This window comes from Lolium perenne, chromosome 7, assembly GCF_019359855.2.
Source record: "Lolium perenne isolate Kyuss_39 chromosome 7, Kyuss_2.0, whole genome shotgun sequence".
NCBI classification, from domain to species: domain Eukaryota; kingdom Viridiplantae; phylum Streptophyta; class Magnoliopsida; order Poales; family Poaceae; genus Lolium; species Lolium perenne.
This window is the reverse complement of record NC_067250.2, coordinates 175,471,479-175,486,757: the sequence shown is the minus strand read 5'-3', so window position 1 is coordinate 175,486,757 and position 15,279 is coordinate 175,471,479. Positions and strand designations below refer to the sequence as shown.

General features: G+C 46.3%; 1 protein-coding gene across 1 annotated transcript; it reads left to right on the top strand.

Annotated features, from left to right (window-relative positions):
* Positions 1–13,219: 13,219 nt before the first annotated feature.
* On the top strand, positions 13,220–14,632 carry LOC127314741 (xyloglucan endotransglycosylase/hydrolase protein 8). Its single transcript, XM_051345263.2, has 3 exons — positions 13,220–13,575; positions 13,689–13,885; positions 13,984–14,632. Exons 1-3 carry the CDS (start codon positions 13,306–13,308, stop codon positions 14,357–14,359), a joined length of 843 nt encoding a protein of 280 aa, XP_051201223.1. The 5' UTR covers positions 13,220–13,305; the 3' UTR covers positions 14,360–14,632.
* Positions 14,633–15,279: the final 647 nt, after the last annotated feature.

Below are 15,279 nucleotides of genomic sequence, written 5' to 3'. Positions count from 1 at the left end.
CCTGGTCTGGCAGGCACCTTTCTCCAACATGTTCTCCCAATAATTTCTGATAAACTCTTTCTATTCCTGAATCAGCTTCATCGCAACGTTCTGGTACTGCGGCCTTTCCCTGCCGGTACCTTGGTGGAGGCATTTCTTCCCCAGCATGAGATGCTCTTGCCGCTCGATAATTTTTCCCGGTTTCACCTTTACCGGCGTAAGCGTTTCTGGTGTAGCCATTTCCGGCATAGCCGCGACCTACCCCTTGGCTTTTTCTACCGGCCTCATATTCCCCGGCTTGTTGTTTTCCGGCCAGAACTGGATCATACACAGTCATTTGCTGCACATTTACATCTTTTTTCTTCTTCTGTCGGGATGGGGGGACGATGCCTGCCCATGTGACTTGCTTCCGGCATTCTTTGCCGAACGTACCGATTTTGACGCTGCAGCCGCTTTGTTAATTCTAGCAAGCTCAACATTTTGTGACTCAATCTGAACAAGCAACTCTCTTACTCGATCCTGTTGTTTTGCTAAAGCTTCGCTAGAAAGCGACTCACACATCTCTACTGCAGCCTTAGCAGCCTTTATCGTTTTATCCGGACTGCTGTACTTAGGTTTTTCTACCACACTCAAAGATACCGACGTGCTCTTTCCGGCCAGAACCTCTCGGCGCAAATCCTAATCTAGGTTGCGACCTCTAAGCCGGTTTTCCGCTACTCTAGCAGGTTGAGCGCTAACGGAAGCAAAACCATGGGCAACATTGTACTCGCGTAGGGTTAGGTTGAGCTCGCACTGAGCCTTGATGATGTCCGCTCCGCCGGAGAGCAACTTCTGCCGCTGCGCCTCTAGTTCGGCCTGAGCCATGGAAGGGTCGATGTTCTGCGCGATGGGCATAACCAACACGCTCATGGCCGCTTGGAGAGGCGTCTCTAGTGGCGCTGCAGATGTTCCTGCGACGAACTCATCGCGCTCGGTGGGCGGTTTCGCCGTGCACGTGGACTTGGTTTGCCCAGCGCCTTCCGATGCAGCTTCTTTGCCGGCGGCTGCCGTGCCAGCCATCAGCACCTCCACGCTGCCGGCGACGCGGTCGGAGCGCAGCCCGTGAGTTGGTAAAGATCTTGGCGGATCCGGTGCCACTAGCACCGGCGAGGGGTACTGGCGCTCCTTGACGGTGCCGAGCTAGACGCGGTGGCTACCGAACTCGATGATGCGGCCGTTCTGCGGGTAGCGACCACCGTTGGCGAAGCAGCCCGCGTTGTCGTTGATGAAGTCCAGCGAGCCGAGGCGGTAGATGCTTGTGATGGTAAAGCACTCGTCCGTTGGGAACCCCAAGCGGAAGGTATGATGCGTACAGCAGCGAGTTTTCCCTCAGAAAGAAACCAAGGTTATCGAACCAGTAGGAGTCAAGAGGCACGTTGAAGGTTGATGGTGGCAGAGTGTAGTGCGGCGCAACACCAGGGATTCCGGCGCCAACGTGGAACCTGCACAACACAACCAAAATACTTTGCCCCAACTTAACAGTGAGGTTGTCAATCTCACCGGCTTGCTGTAACAAAGGATTAGATGTATAGTGTGGATGATGATGTTTGCAAAGAACAGTAAGAACAAGTATTGTAGTAGATTGTATTCAATGTAAAGAATGGACCGGGGTCCACAGTTCACTAGTGGTGTCTCTCCAATAAGAAATAGCATGTTGGGTGAACAAATTACAGTTGGGCAATTGACAAATAAAGATGGCATGACAATGCACATACATATTATGATGAGTAGTGTGAAATTCAATTAGGCATTACGACAAAGTACATAGACCGCTATCCAGCATGCATCTATGCCTAAAAAGTCCACCTTCGGGTTAGCGTCCGCACCCCTTCCAGTATTAAGTTGCAAACAACAGACAATTACATTAAGTATGGTGCGTAATGTAATCAACACAAATATCCTTAGACAAAGCATTGATGTTTTATCCCTAGTGGCAACAGCACATCCACAACCTTAGAACTTTTTGTCACTGTCCCAGATTTAATGGAGGCATGAACCCACTATCGAGCATAAATACTCCCTCTTGGAGTTACAAGTAACGACTTGGCCAGAGCCTCTACTAGCAACGGAGAGCATGCAAGATCATAAACAACACATATATGATAGATTGATAATCAACATAACATAGTATTCCATATTCATTGGATCCCAACAAACGCAACATGTAGCATTACAAATAGATGATCTTGATCATGTTTGGCAGCTCACAAGATCCAACAATGATAGCACAATGAGGAGAAGACAACCATCTAGCTACTGCTATGGACCCATAGTCCAGGGGTGAACTACTCACACATCACTCCGGAGGCGATCATGGCGATGAAGAGTCCTCCGGGAGATGATTCCCCTCACCGGCAGGGTGCCGGAGGCGATCTCCTGAATCCCCCGAGATGGGATTGGCGGTGGCGGCGTCTCTGGAAGGTTTTCCGTATCGTGGCTCTCGGTACTGGGGTATTCGCGACGAAGGCTATATGTAGGCGGAAGGGTAGGTCAGGGGGCGACGCGAGGGCCCCACACGCCAGGGCGGCGCGGCCCAAGCCCTGGGCCGCGCCGCCCTGTTGTGTCCGCGCCTCGTCGCCCCACTTCGTTTCCCTTTCGGTCTTCTGGAAGCTTCGTGGAAAAATAAGACCCTGGGCGTTGATTTCGTCCAATTCCGAGAATATTTCCTTTGTAGGATTTCTGAAACCAAAAACAGCAGAAAACAACAACTGGCTCTTCGGCATCTTGTTAATAGGTTAGTGCCGGAAAATGCATAAATATGACATAAAGTGTGTATAAAACATGTGAGTATCATCAATAAAGTAGCATGGAACATAAGAAATTATAGATACGTTTGAGACGTATCAAGCATCCCCAAGCTTAGTTCCTACTCGTCCTCGAGTAGGTAAACAATAACAAAGATAATTTCTGAAGTGACATGCTATCATAATCTTGATCAATACTATTGTAAGGCATATGAGCTGAGATCAAATCATTCAAAGCAAATATCTATATTGATATAAGAGATGATAATGCAAGAGTTAAACAAGCTAGAAGTTTTCATGAACTATTGCTTTAAAGACATGAAACCGTACAAAGTTCATTAAAGATGTTTTAAGTATCCAGCGTAGCAGTTCTATCCTTCATTCCAAGCATCAAGTAAATTTTCATAACATAAGAAGGATTCAGTCAAGTAAAAATAAATATGAACGCCATGAATCAACCTTTTCGAAGTCTACTCAACCGGTGAGCGCAAGCATTTGGTATTAGCACCAGGATGTTATGGCATAAAGAACGTTAATGGGGGTTTGGAAGGCCAAATGGAAGAAAGTCTTACAAAGCTATAAGTGATTATTAGACAAGAGGAAGTCTTATAATCGAAGCTATGCAAGGAGTAGTGATTGCCATGCAACGGATGCACATAGAGCTATATGTGTATGAAAGCTCTCCAATGGAACTAGTGGGGGTGCATCCAACTTGGTTGCTCACGAAGACCTAGAGCACTTTTGAGGAGGCTCATCATTGGAATATACAACCCAAGTTCTATAGTGTAAATTCCCCACATAGTTATACTAGTAAAACATGAAAACTCTCGCATATGGAGTGTAGGTGCTAAACATGAGCACAGATGATGACTATGAATACTGCAGGTGCTAAAACATGAGCACAAGTGTGGATAAAAGATAGTAATGCTGCCCCCTTTTTCTCTTTTTTTTCTTCCTTTTTTTTTCTTTTTCTTTTTCTTTCTATTTTTTTCTTTCTTTTCTTTTTCTCTTTTTCATGGCCTCCATGGCTCTTTTCACTTTTAGGGGCAACATCCTAATATGACAACACACTTTTTGGTACAAATAACTCATAATGAATAAAATATGATGTATAAAACTGTATGCCTCTGCCAGTGTAGCAGGATGTGCAATGATCTAGCGTAACATGGGTAAACCTCACATCAGCTGTATAGAATCATGCAAAGCAATATATAAATAATAAATGACACCAAGTCATGTAATGTAAAATGGAAGTTGCATGGCAATATATCTCGGAACATCTATGGAAATGCTGTGGTAGGTAGGTATGGTGGCTGTTTTGAGGAAGATGTATGGCTTTTGTGTAGGAGAACAAGAGAAAGTCCTCCCACGGGTTTGGATGTACTGGCGAAGTATGCACAATTCTCAATGTTAGCAAAAGGCAATGCACAGTACCGAAGAGGCTAGCAAATTTAGATGGTGGAAGTGCCAAAAAACCGTAGCTTAACATTAGTCAAAAAGAACTCACAAGCTTATTGCAAACATCTAGCAGGTTCAACATCAAGAGCATGATTAAAATTTACTCCAAGGAGGGCCGTTCACGGTGGCACAAGTACCCCGCTAGCTCCCTCGACCTTCAGCACAACTTAGTTATTACGATGAACTCTCAGACATGGAAAGCTATCAAGTCCAACTACACCTTCAACTATTTAAATAGAGTTTGTAGTACGACACAAGCTTAAAGACAACAATCCACTACTAATTTTAACTTATTTATCCAGCAAGCCTTACCATCTAAATACCTCAAAACGTTTGCAAAGAATCAGATTATCAAAGCTCAATGATCTACAAGTATTTCATTATACACTACCACATGCAACATTTCCTGTTTTCAACTATATAACAATTAACGAAGCAGTTTCAACCTTCGCCATGAACATTAAGAATAAAGCTAAGAACATATGTGTTCATATGCAACAACGGAGCGTGTCTCTCTCCCACACAATGAATGCTAGGATCCAATTTTATTCAAACAAAACAAAAACAAAAATATACAAACGCTCTAAGCAAAGCACATAAGATGTGACGGAATAAAAATATAGTTTCACTAGAGGTGACCTGATAATTTGTCGATGAAGAAGGGGATGCCTTGGGCATCCCCAAGCTTAGATGCTTGAGTCTTATTGAAATATGCAGGGATGAACCACGGGGGCATCCCCAAGCTTAGAGCTTTCACTCTCCTTGATCATATTGTATCATCCTCCTCTCTTGATCCTTGAAAACTTCCTCCACACCAAACTCAAAACAAGCTCATTAGAGGGTTAGTGCATAATCAAAAATTCACATGTTCAGAGGTGACATAATCATTCTTAACACTTCTGGACATTGCACAAAGCTACTGAAAGTTAATGGAATAAACAAATCCATCAAGTATAGCAAAACAGGCAATGCGAAATAAAAGGCAGAATCTGTCAAACAGAACAGTCCGTAAAGACGAATTTTTCTGGGGCACTAGACTTGCTCAAATGAAAATGCTCAAATTGAATGAAAGTTGCGTACATATCTGAGGATTACTCACGTAAATTGGCAGATTTTTCTGAGTTACCTACAGAGAATACAACTCAAATTCGTGACAGCAAGAAATATGTTTCTGCGCAGTAATCCAAATCTAGTATGAACCTTACTATCAAAGACTTTACTTGGCACAACAATGCAATAAAATAAAGATAAGGAGATGTTGCTACAGTAGTAACAACTTCCAAGACTCAAATATAAAATAAAAGTGCAGAAGTAAAATCATGGGCTGTCTCCCATAAGCGCTTTTTTTAACGTCTTTCAGCTAGGCGCAGAAAGTGTGTATCAAGTAACATCAAGAGACGAAGCATCAACATCATAATTTTCACAACTTGTCACAATAGGTATCTTAGATGCTACATTATCTATAGTGGTATCAAGGGCTTTGTCAATTTTAGGTCTATAATAGTTTTTTGGTTTAGGCACCTTAGAAACATACATGAACTTTTGCTCCTTACCCACATAAGCTTTCTCCTTAAACTTAAGAGAAGAAAAAGTTGAACCCAAGGTTCCCATAGCTTCTTCAAGTTCACTAATCCTATGATTTTGATTATCATGAACTAGCGGAGTCACCCGCGCATTTGCGCGGCTAGAATTGTTACGTATTGTCATATCCATACTTTCAGCTGTTTATCGGTATAATAGCTTGATATATCATGTGTTAGATATATATTTTAAAATATAGAATAACATGTAGCTATCATGCGAAAACATAATTTGTAATGTTATCTCCCTTGATTATTTCTCCAGCTGGCGAACTTTCATCCAATTAAATTTGTACTTTAATAAAGACAGATTGAGCTTGCATGATGTTGGTAAATATTCAAATCCGTAGCCTTTTGTCTTTAATCGATGTATCCATGAGTATGTTTAACTTTTGTTTCATTTTTCAGTGGCTGATTTGATTTTTTTTTGTACTAATTCTCATATAGACTTGATTAAAATCTACTATTATTTTTTGTACACATATAGACTTGATTCTACCACTGAATTTCTCTTTTCCTATTCTTTTACATCGTCATTTAATTTTCATCGTGCGTATTCTATACCACGCATCCTGACATGAAGTCATGTACAGCTGTACGTAGGCAGACCATGGTGATCCGTATATTCAGAGAAATAATTTTCGGTTAAATATGTGCATTTCTTGCTCACATCTTTGCCACTTTATCTCACCCTCCGTATATATGTCCACCTATAGAGGGTTGTGCCCAGAGACTATAGAAGGTAATGCCTTAAACCCAATCCATGCAGCACGTTTTAAAGCTTTGTCAGGTCCGGTCGCCAACGTCAAAGCTCCATGCTTCACGCACTTGCTTTCTTTGCCGCGCTCATCGGAAATCACGAAGCTGTACGCATGGGCGGCCACTACCACTGAACTTCGATGCACGCGGCCCATTAAACTGGAATACTACACCAGAACAATTTAATCGGAATTGATTTCATGCATTGGGTAGTCAATTCGACCACATTTTCTTACGAAACTGAACAATAAGCTTGGCTCCTGCACTGATTGAGTCCACTTGCGTGATCCGAATAAAATCAAGCCCAAGATGGAAATTGTGGTCACAGTCGCATGGTGCGAATCATGTCCTGCTTTTGGGCGTCCCATGGGTGCTTACCTCTTTGTGTCGCCATCGATCCAAACCTGCCTCGTGGATTTCACCAGTCGCAGCACGCTAGATTGATATCTGCAGTTCGCCATAAGGACTCATCGGAGAGCTTGAGGTAGACTCAGGGCATTTGTCTGTTCGTCTACTTCCTTGGCATGAAATCGCTGTTATCCGGATTCCCCTCGAGCTAAGCTTCGTCGGCACGAGATCGATGTTATCCCTTCGAGTGCATCGATCTGAGTTGACTTTATGCGATGCTCATCGCCGTTAGCGGATCCATGCAACGGCCATTGCGATTGTTGCTGCAGATTAGCACCCGAGGGCTGCAGATACGTTCGTCGTGCATATGATCATCGACATCTACTCTGAGAGAACCCGAGGGCCGAGATCGCCGCCGTGAGATCTGAGAGAAGCAGCACCAATCACGGCTATATAGGGTCTGTTTAGAAACGTGTTTATTAGGTACGTAGAGCTAGTTCTGAAAAAAAAAAGGTACGTAGAGCTAGGATGTTTTGTAGAGATAAGGTACATTTTTTGTTGTGGAGTTTCTATTGGACACGGTGCACGATATATTTTCTACGCCATGTGCTAAGGAGACGTGCCAAGTACATACATCTCAACCGTTGGGATTTTTTGCATCGTGCTTTCCTTTAATCGGCAAGGCCTCACGGATAGGATGTGATATTGATTGATCTAAACCATTAATCGCTAATTGGTTAAATCCGAGCCGCTATTTGTCTTGTGTTTTAATTATATAATAGATAGCACAAGCTTCTAAGATGGCAATTCTCTCATTAATTCCACCTAGAGATTTATCAAGTTTATACTGCTATTAAGTAGTAATACTCCCAATTTAGTCTCAATACTTGGAAGATTTTGCTCTATGGTCTCCAACTTATTCATGATATCTTCAAGAGAGATTTCAATTTTAACTTCATTAACAGGTGGTATTCCAAATAAAGTCTCAACAATGCAACTAGCTTCTAAAGCAGGAGTGCCTAGGAAATTACCTCCCGCGAGACAATCAAGAACATACCTATTCCAGCTAGAGATACCAACATAAAAATTCCTAAGTAGGATAATAGTGGAGTGTTTCTTAGTGCACCTATTATGAGCATCACTAATTCTATACCAAGCATCTTTTAAACATTCTCCCCCTTGTTGCTTAAACGAACGAACTTCAACTTCAGGATTACTCATTTTAGCAGAAGTAAATAAAACAAACTAGATAAGATAAATGCAAGTAACTAATTTTTTTGTGTTTTTAATATGGAGAATGCAAACAAGATAGTAAATAAAGTAAAGCAAGTAACTAATTTTTTTGTATTTTGATATAATGCAGAAAACAAAATAGTAAATAAAAAATAAAGCAAGACAAAAACAAAGTAAAGAGATTGGAAGTGGAGACTCCCCTTGCAGCGTGTCTTGATCTCCCCGGCAACGGCGCCAGAAAAAGCACTGCTTGTGACGGTAAAGCACTCGTCCGTTGGGAACCCCAAGAGGAAGGTATGATGCGTACAACAGCGAGTTTTCCCTCAGAAAGAAACCAAGGTTATCGAACCAGTAGGAGTCAAGAGGCACGTTGAAGGTTGATGGTGGCAGAGTGTAGTGCGGCGCAACACCAGGGATTCCGGCGCCAACGTGGAACCTGCACAACACAACCAAAATACTTTGCCCCAACTTAACAGTGAGGTTGTCAATCTCACCGGCTTGCTGTAACAAAGAATTAGATGTATAGTGTGGATGATAATGTTTGCAAAGAACAGTAAGAACAAGTATTGCAGTAGATTGTATTCGATGTAAAGAATGGACCGGGGTCCACAGTTCACTAGTGGTGTCTCTCCAATAAAAAATAGCATGTTGGGTGAACAAATTACAGTTGGGCAATTGATAAATAAAGATGACATGACAATGCACATATATATTATGATGAGTAGTGTGAAATTCAATTGGGCATTACGACAAAGTACATAGACCGCTATCCAGCATGCATCTATGCCTAAAAAGTCCACCTTCGGGTTAGCGTCTGCACCCCTTCCCGTATTAAGTTCAAACAACAGACAATTGCATTAAGTATGGTGCGTAATGTAATCAACACAAATATATCGTTAGACAAAGCATTGATGTTTTATCCCTAGTGGCAACAACACATCCACAACCTTAGAACTTTCTGTCACTGTCCCAGATTTAATGGAGGCATGAACCCACTATCGAGCATAAATACTCCCTCTTGGAGTTACAAGTAACGACTTGGCCAGAGCCTCTACTAGCAACGGAGAGCATGCAAGATCATAAACAACACATATATGATAGATTGATAATCAACATAACATAGTATTCCATATTCATTGGATCCCAACAAACGCAACATGTAGCATTACAAATAGATGATCTTGATCATGTTTGGCAGCTCACAAGATCCAACAATGATAGCACAATGAGGAGAAGACAACCATCTAGCTACTGCTATGGACCCATAGTCCAGGGGTGAACTACTCACACATCACTCCGGAGGCGATCATGGCGATGAAGAGTCCTCCGGGAGATGATTCCCCTCACCGGCAGGGTGCCGGAGGCGATCTCCTGAATCCCCCGAGATGGGATTGGCGGTGGCGGCGTCTCTGGAAGGTTTTCCGTATCGCGGCTCTCGGTACTGGGGTATTCGCGACGAAGGCTATATGTAGGCGGAAGGGTAGGTCAGGGGGCGACGCGAGGGCCCCACACGCCAGGGCGGCGCGGCCCAAGCCCTGGGCCGCGCCGCCCTGTTGTGTCGGCGCCTCGTCGCCCCACTTCGTTTCCCTTTCGGTCTTCTGGAAGCTTCGTGGAAAAATAAGACCCTGGGCGTTGATTTCGTCCAATTCCGAGAATATTTCCTTTGTAGGATTTCTGAAACCAAAAACAGCAGAAAACAGCATAAATATGACATAAAGTGTGTATAAAATATGTGAGTATCATCAATAAAGGAACATAAGAAATTATATATACGTTTGAGACGTATCAGTAGACGAGGCCGAAGACCACGCGCTCGCCGGAGACGGTGAGGAGGCCAGCCCGAATATGAACTCCAGCAAGCGCAGCTGCTAGCCCCACGGTGGGTGCCAACTGTCGTCGTGGTGAACAGACAGATGCCATGAGATGGCTTAAGTTGGGGCCGAATGTGCGCTAGATGATTCGGGGGAGGGTTTTGGTAACAAGGGGAAGGATTTGGGAAGAACTTCCAGTATAGATTGATGAACTTAGCCCTTGGCCAGAGGTTGAAGAACGTACGAACTACAAGATCATGTTCTACTTGCAATGCTAGTCAATGTCTCTCTCTAATGCGATCTGTCCCGCGCAGGGGTGTGCCCCCTCTCCTTATATAGGGGAGAGGGTGGCTTACAAGGAAAGAAACCCTAATGACATCTTTGATGAGCTAAGCTACTTTATAAAGCTTCTTTGGCCTTGATGACACCGGTCCTATCTTTAATCAGGAAGAGATGACCTCGTTCGGTAGCTTTTACATCACCTTCTGCTTTGACTTCAGAGCTTCGATTAAAGCTGATGTGCTTCGCTCATCTTTGTCCTCTTATCCTTCGTGGAATCTTTGACCAGAGTGCCGACATGCTACAGTTGACTTCTTGCCGGTACTCCGGCCTCTCTCATATTTACCGCATTTCGGTATACCCCTCCTAGGATACCGGTATACTTTCACTTGGCACTAGCCAACCTAACTTGGTTATCCGGATTAATCTCTAAACCGGTATCTTGATAGCTGAAACAGGGCAAGTTTGCCTGGCCTTTGTCCTACCGGGGGCCATCCCCCCAACAACGTGTGCCAATCCTAATCGTAGGAGTAATTGAAAGGATCGTAAGGCACCTAGAGGGGGTGAATAGGTGATTAATCATATTTTAATTATTTTTCAATTTAGGCTTGAAGTAAAAGGTAAATTTTCTAGATGTGCTACTATGTGAATTTACTTATATGACAAGGTTCTAGCGAACTAAACAAGATATAAGATACACGTAGTAAAGTGCGGTAAAGGAATTTGGGATGCGCCGGGGGTTTGACCACCCCCAGCCGCATGCCCAAAGCCCTTTTTCGTTCGGCGCGGCCCAGTACGGTGTGTGGCATTCCAATATCATCCTCGCTCCATAGGGGACGTTGGGGGGGGGGGGGCGTCAGACGCAGCACGGAAATGCGTAGCGAGTGGCGGGCCAGCCGTGTCATCCACACTGGGTTGCCGCACCCGTCGCCTACCTCTGCGTAAGGAAAATAAATTTCCGCACAGTGATGTTGCAGTTCCCCAGACGCGTAGGGAGACATCTCATCGTGCCTTGTTCTGCGTGCTGATGTTTTAATTCGCGCCACCGTCCCCTCACCTGCCTCCGACATATAAAATGGGGCGCTTGCTCATCACCCTTCACACACAACCCTAGCGCCTCACATACACAACCCTAACGCCCCCCACGGAGCCACCCAACTTTCTTCACATGTGCTCGATGGCGAGTTCAACTGGTTGCGACGAGGATGCGACCACTGCGGCTGTGGAAGGAACAGGGGTGGCCGTGTTGCACGCTCGTTGTCGCATGAGTAAGAGGAGACAAATTGCCTCCATGACAAGTACTTTCAGTTTCTCTTCCTCATCTCCAAGCGGTGGGACCATGGTGTGGCGTCCCTCAAACGACCGATCCGGCATTTTTTTTTCAAACACGATTTGGGAAACGACAACTAAAAATGCTACTCCCTCCTTGTACTCTCAATTTTGTCTAGATACAGATATATCTAGATGCATTTTAGTTGGAGATACATCCTTAGATAAAGTTGAGACACCTATTTTTAGATGAGTAAAATGCAACGGTGGTACTAGAACTTGGAGACCAAAATCGATACGGTCACTAACTAAATACGGCGAAGTGTTCATCTAGGTCACTATCTCGTCGTATAGCTTTGTATTCGCTAACATGGAAAGGGTTGACCGGCCAAAATAGTTCGTCTGGTTAGCAGTTAACATAGGGGACTTCTCAACAAAAAAAAAAGGATTACCGCCCCCGCCACACCAACCCCACACGAACTAGAGGAGCGCCACGAGACCATGCTGCCAACCTCGCCTTTAGCGCAATTCCTATTCGTATTCCGCCACCATCCACCTCCTCGCCTGGCAGAGACCACCTCTTTCGTCGCCGTCCATCTCCTCGCCTAGCCATGTTGTTCACCTCGCCGCCCGTGGACTTATCTTCCTAGTTTGCGTGTGGAGCGCATCGGGCGGCGCCACTAGCGTGCTGGACCTGACCGAACATGTGTGGCCGCGCTACCCACCTTGCCGCCGCCGTACCACTCCTCGCATGGATAATATTCAGCTACCGACCTTCCTATCAGCGCGATCAGTTGTGTGCCCTACGACCTCCTCTGAGAAGCGACCTAGAGATGCCCCAACAGCGGTCCCCGTCGCGCATCACCATGCCTCTACGGTGTGCATGACGGCGCCACGGCACAAGAAGTCACAATTGAACCCTAAAATCGTGGTCACGCGGTCGGCGAGCAAGCAGGCGCAACTCGGGAGCAACGACCATGTGCCGAGGTCAGCGAGCAGCCCCGCGACGAGCAAGCATGCGTAGGCCGAGAGCAGTGACCAGTAGCCACGCAACCCGATGCATCGGGAGCAGCTTCTATTAGCCGACTCCCCACACGCAGCCCCACGGAGCACCATCGGCCGCGCTAGCGCATCATTCACAAGGAGGGTGGCTGGGCGGGGCAACACAGGCGCGGTGCGGCGGCGCTGCACTAGCGGAGGAGGAACGGCGGCGGTGTCCGATGTGGGAAAGGGAGGAAGAGAGAGGAGAGGAGGTAGGTATGTAAGGTTGATATGTGGGTTCCACTATTGAGTCTCTAGGTTTTAAAAATGAAATTAGGATTTTCAGGGGTCTTTTTGTACGAAGTTGTAGAGTTTTGGCCATTGCCACGTGAGCGAATACAGAGCTATACGCTAGTGACCTAGATGAAAACTCTTGAAAAGTCGGTAACCGTATCGATTTGAGTATTCAATTTTCGCTACTAGTGATGCATTTTAGCTTTTTTAGATAGAGGGAGTAGATTATTATCAAAACCGTAAATGGTGGATTTGGCATGTGATTAAGCACCAACAATAGCCCACCGAAGATTCTGGTAAAGAAAAGTTGGAAAACTTTGGCCCCAGCCGACACGAACATGTGCGTGTACCGCCCGCATTATCGACACCTTCCGTGACGCCGGCCCCAACCAGTTCACCACCAGCTCGATCCATCCATCTAGCGGTGGCGGAGACAAGAGCATCAGTTAAAAGCGAGGCCCCGTTGCGAAACAACACACTGACACCATTCCAGTACCACTGTACCTGCATCATACAGAGCAGCAGCGAAACATGGCAGCACGCCTGTCCCTCCTCGTCGTTCTGGCCCTCCTCGCCGTCCTCACGGCGAAGGCCGACTTCGACGAGCAGTTTGAGGTGATTGGCGACCGTGACCACATCGGCTACAAGGACGACGGCAACGGCGGGCAGGAGTTCTCCCTGGAGCTCGACCAGGAATCCGGCTCCGGCTTCAAATCCAAGAACAAGTACCTCTTCGGCGAGTTCAGCGTCCGGATGAAGCTCGTCGACGGCAACTCCGCCGGCACCGTCACCTCCTTCTACGTAGGCCAGCCAGCAATTTCATCCATTTCATCCGTGCAGAGGATATGCATCTTGTGTGCTTTTTTCTTTCTTTCCTTTTGGCTAATAAAGTGAATGCCGCTGGATGTGTTCAGCTGACGTCCGGGGAGAGCAGTACCCACGACGAGATTGACATCGAGTTCATGGGGAACTCGAGCGGGCAGCCCTACGTGATGAACACCAACGTGTGGGCAAGCGGCGACGGCAAGAAGGAGCACCAGTTCTACCTCTGGTTCGACCCCTCCGCCGATTTCCACACCTACAAGATCACCTGGAACCCCAAGAACATCATGTACGCGTCCAATTCCAAGTTCTTTCCATCCAATTCGACTAATGAGTTCGTACAATTCCAACTAATTTGGTTCGATTCGCCCAAATCGCCATTGCCAGATTCGAGGTGGACAACGTGGCGGTGAGGACGTTCAAGAACTACGATGACCTGCCGTTCCCGACGAGCAGGCCGATGGAGGTGCACGCGACGCTGTGGGACGGCAGCTACTGGGCAACGCAGCACGGCAACGTCAAGATCCACTGGAGGCACGAGCCCTTCGTGGTCTCCTATCGCGCCTACCACGCCAACGGCTGCGTCCACAGCAAGAACTCCTCGCGCTGCCCCGACGGCTCCGACGCCTGGATGCACAGGGAGCTCGGCGACGAGGAGCTCGACACCGTCGCCTGGGCGGAGCGCAACTGCCTCTCCTACAACTACTGCGCCGACGGCTGGCGCTTCCCCAAGGGATTCCCCGGGGAGTGTGGCCGCAAGTGATGCAATGAATCCCATCTGAATTGTAGCTGGCCACCCCAGATTTTATTAATTTTTGTTTCTTACAAGTTACAACTGTTCATTCATTCCATTCAATTCCCCCATGGACATGTATGTACCCCCTGTGCCATTTCCCGTGTAGATTTGTAGCGTCGTCGTTCCTGATTTGGTACCGTTTGTTTTCATGCCGAGATCAACTGAGAAGGATGAAAGTGTAGGTGTGAAGAATGTAACTAAATCGAACATATAGTTTAAAGGAATGTTGACATTTCGTCTTGGGTTTGTGTCATCTTGTCACATGTTCTGTTCAGAAACTTTGTAGGATTGCGTTTCCTGACTTTTTTGTAAGATAACGATGATGCGTTTCCGACCTTTTCTTGCAGATAATGATGGACGCGTTTCCAATAGATTCTTGCAAGCTGAAATATGATTGTTGATGGGAAGCAGACAAGTGACAACTGTCTGCTTCGTTGTTCCTTTTCTCGGTAGCGCGCATTGAGTGACGGCACAGCTGTGCACACAGCGCTGCCATGTTCGAGCGGTGCCCACTGTCCGATCTACCCCTCTCTCTCTCTGTGGTCGGCTCAGGGTACTCGGTACGAAACTCCATCAACGATGTGACTTGTGAGCTCTCGATTGTAAGAGCATCTCCACTCCTCTCCCCGACGAGGCTCCCGAATGACGTTTTTTCCATCTGGACGGCGTAATTCGGCTCAGTCGCGCCCCCGGTTCCTCGTTTTCGTCCGGATTTGGGCCTAAATTCATCCGGCGATCCCACGCCATCCCCGGCCCCCCGGGGAGCGCTCGGGGAGTCCGGACGAAACGAAAGCGCGGGAAATACCGAGGAAACTTCCCGCGCGTCTGGTGGCCCCAACTTGTCGGCGAGAGAAACCGATCGTCGTCCTCATCGCATCGTCTTCCGC

Bases quoted from the DNA above. Each gene is read 5' to 3' on its own strand.
- LOC127314741 (XM_051345263.2), top strand. From the start codon at position 13,306: ATGGCAGCACGCCTGTCCCTCCTCGTCGTTCTGGCCCTCCTCGCCGTC. The intron at 13,576-13,688 runs GTAGGCCAGCCA...GGATGTGTTCAG, and splicing joins GCACCGTCACCTCCTTCTAC to CTGACGTCCGGGGAGAGCAG. The intron at 13,886-13,983 runs GTACGCGTCCAA...CGCCATTGCCAG, and splicing joins TGGAACCCCAAGAACATCAT to ATTCGAGGTGGACAACGTGG.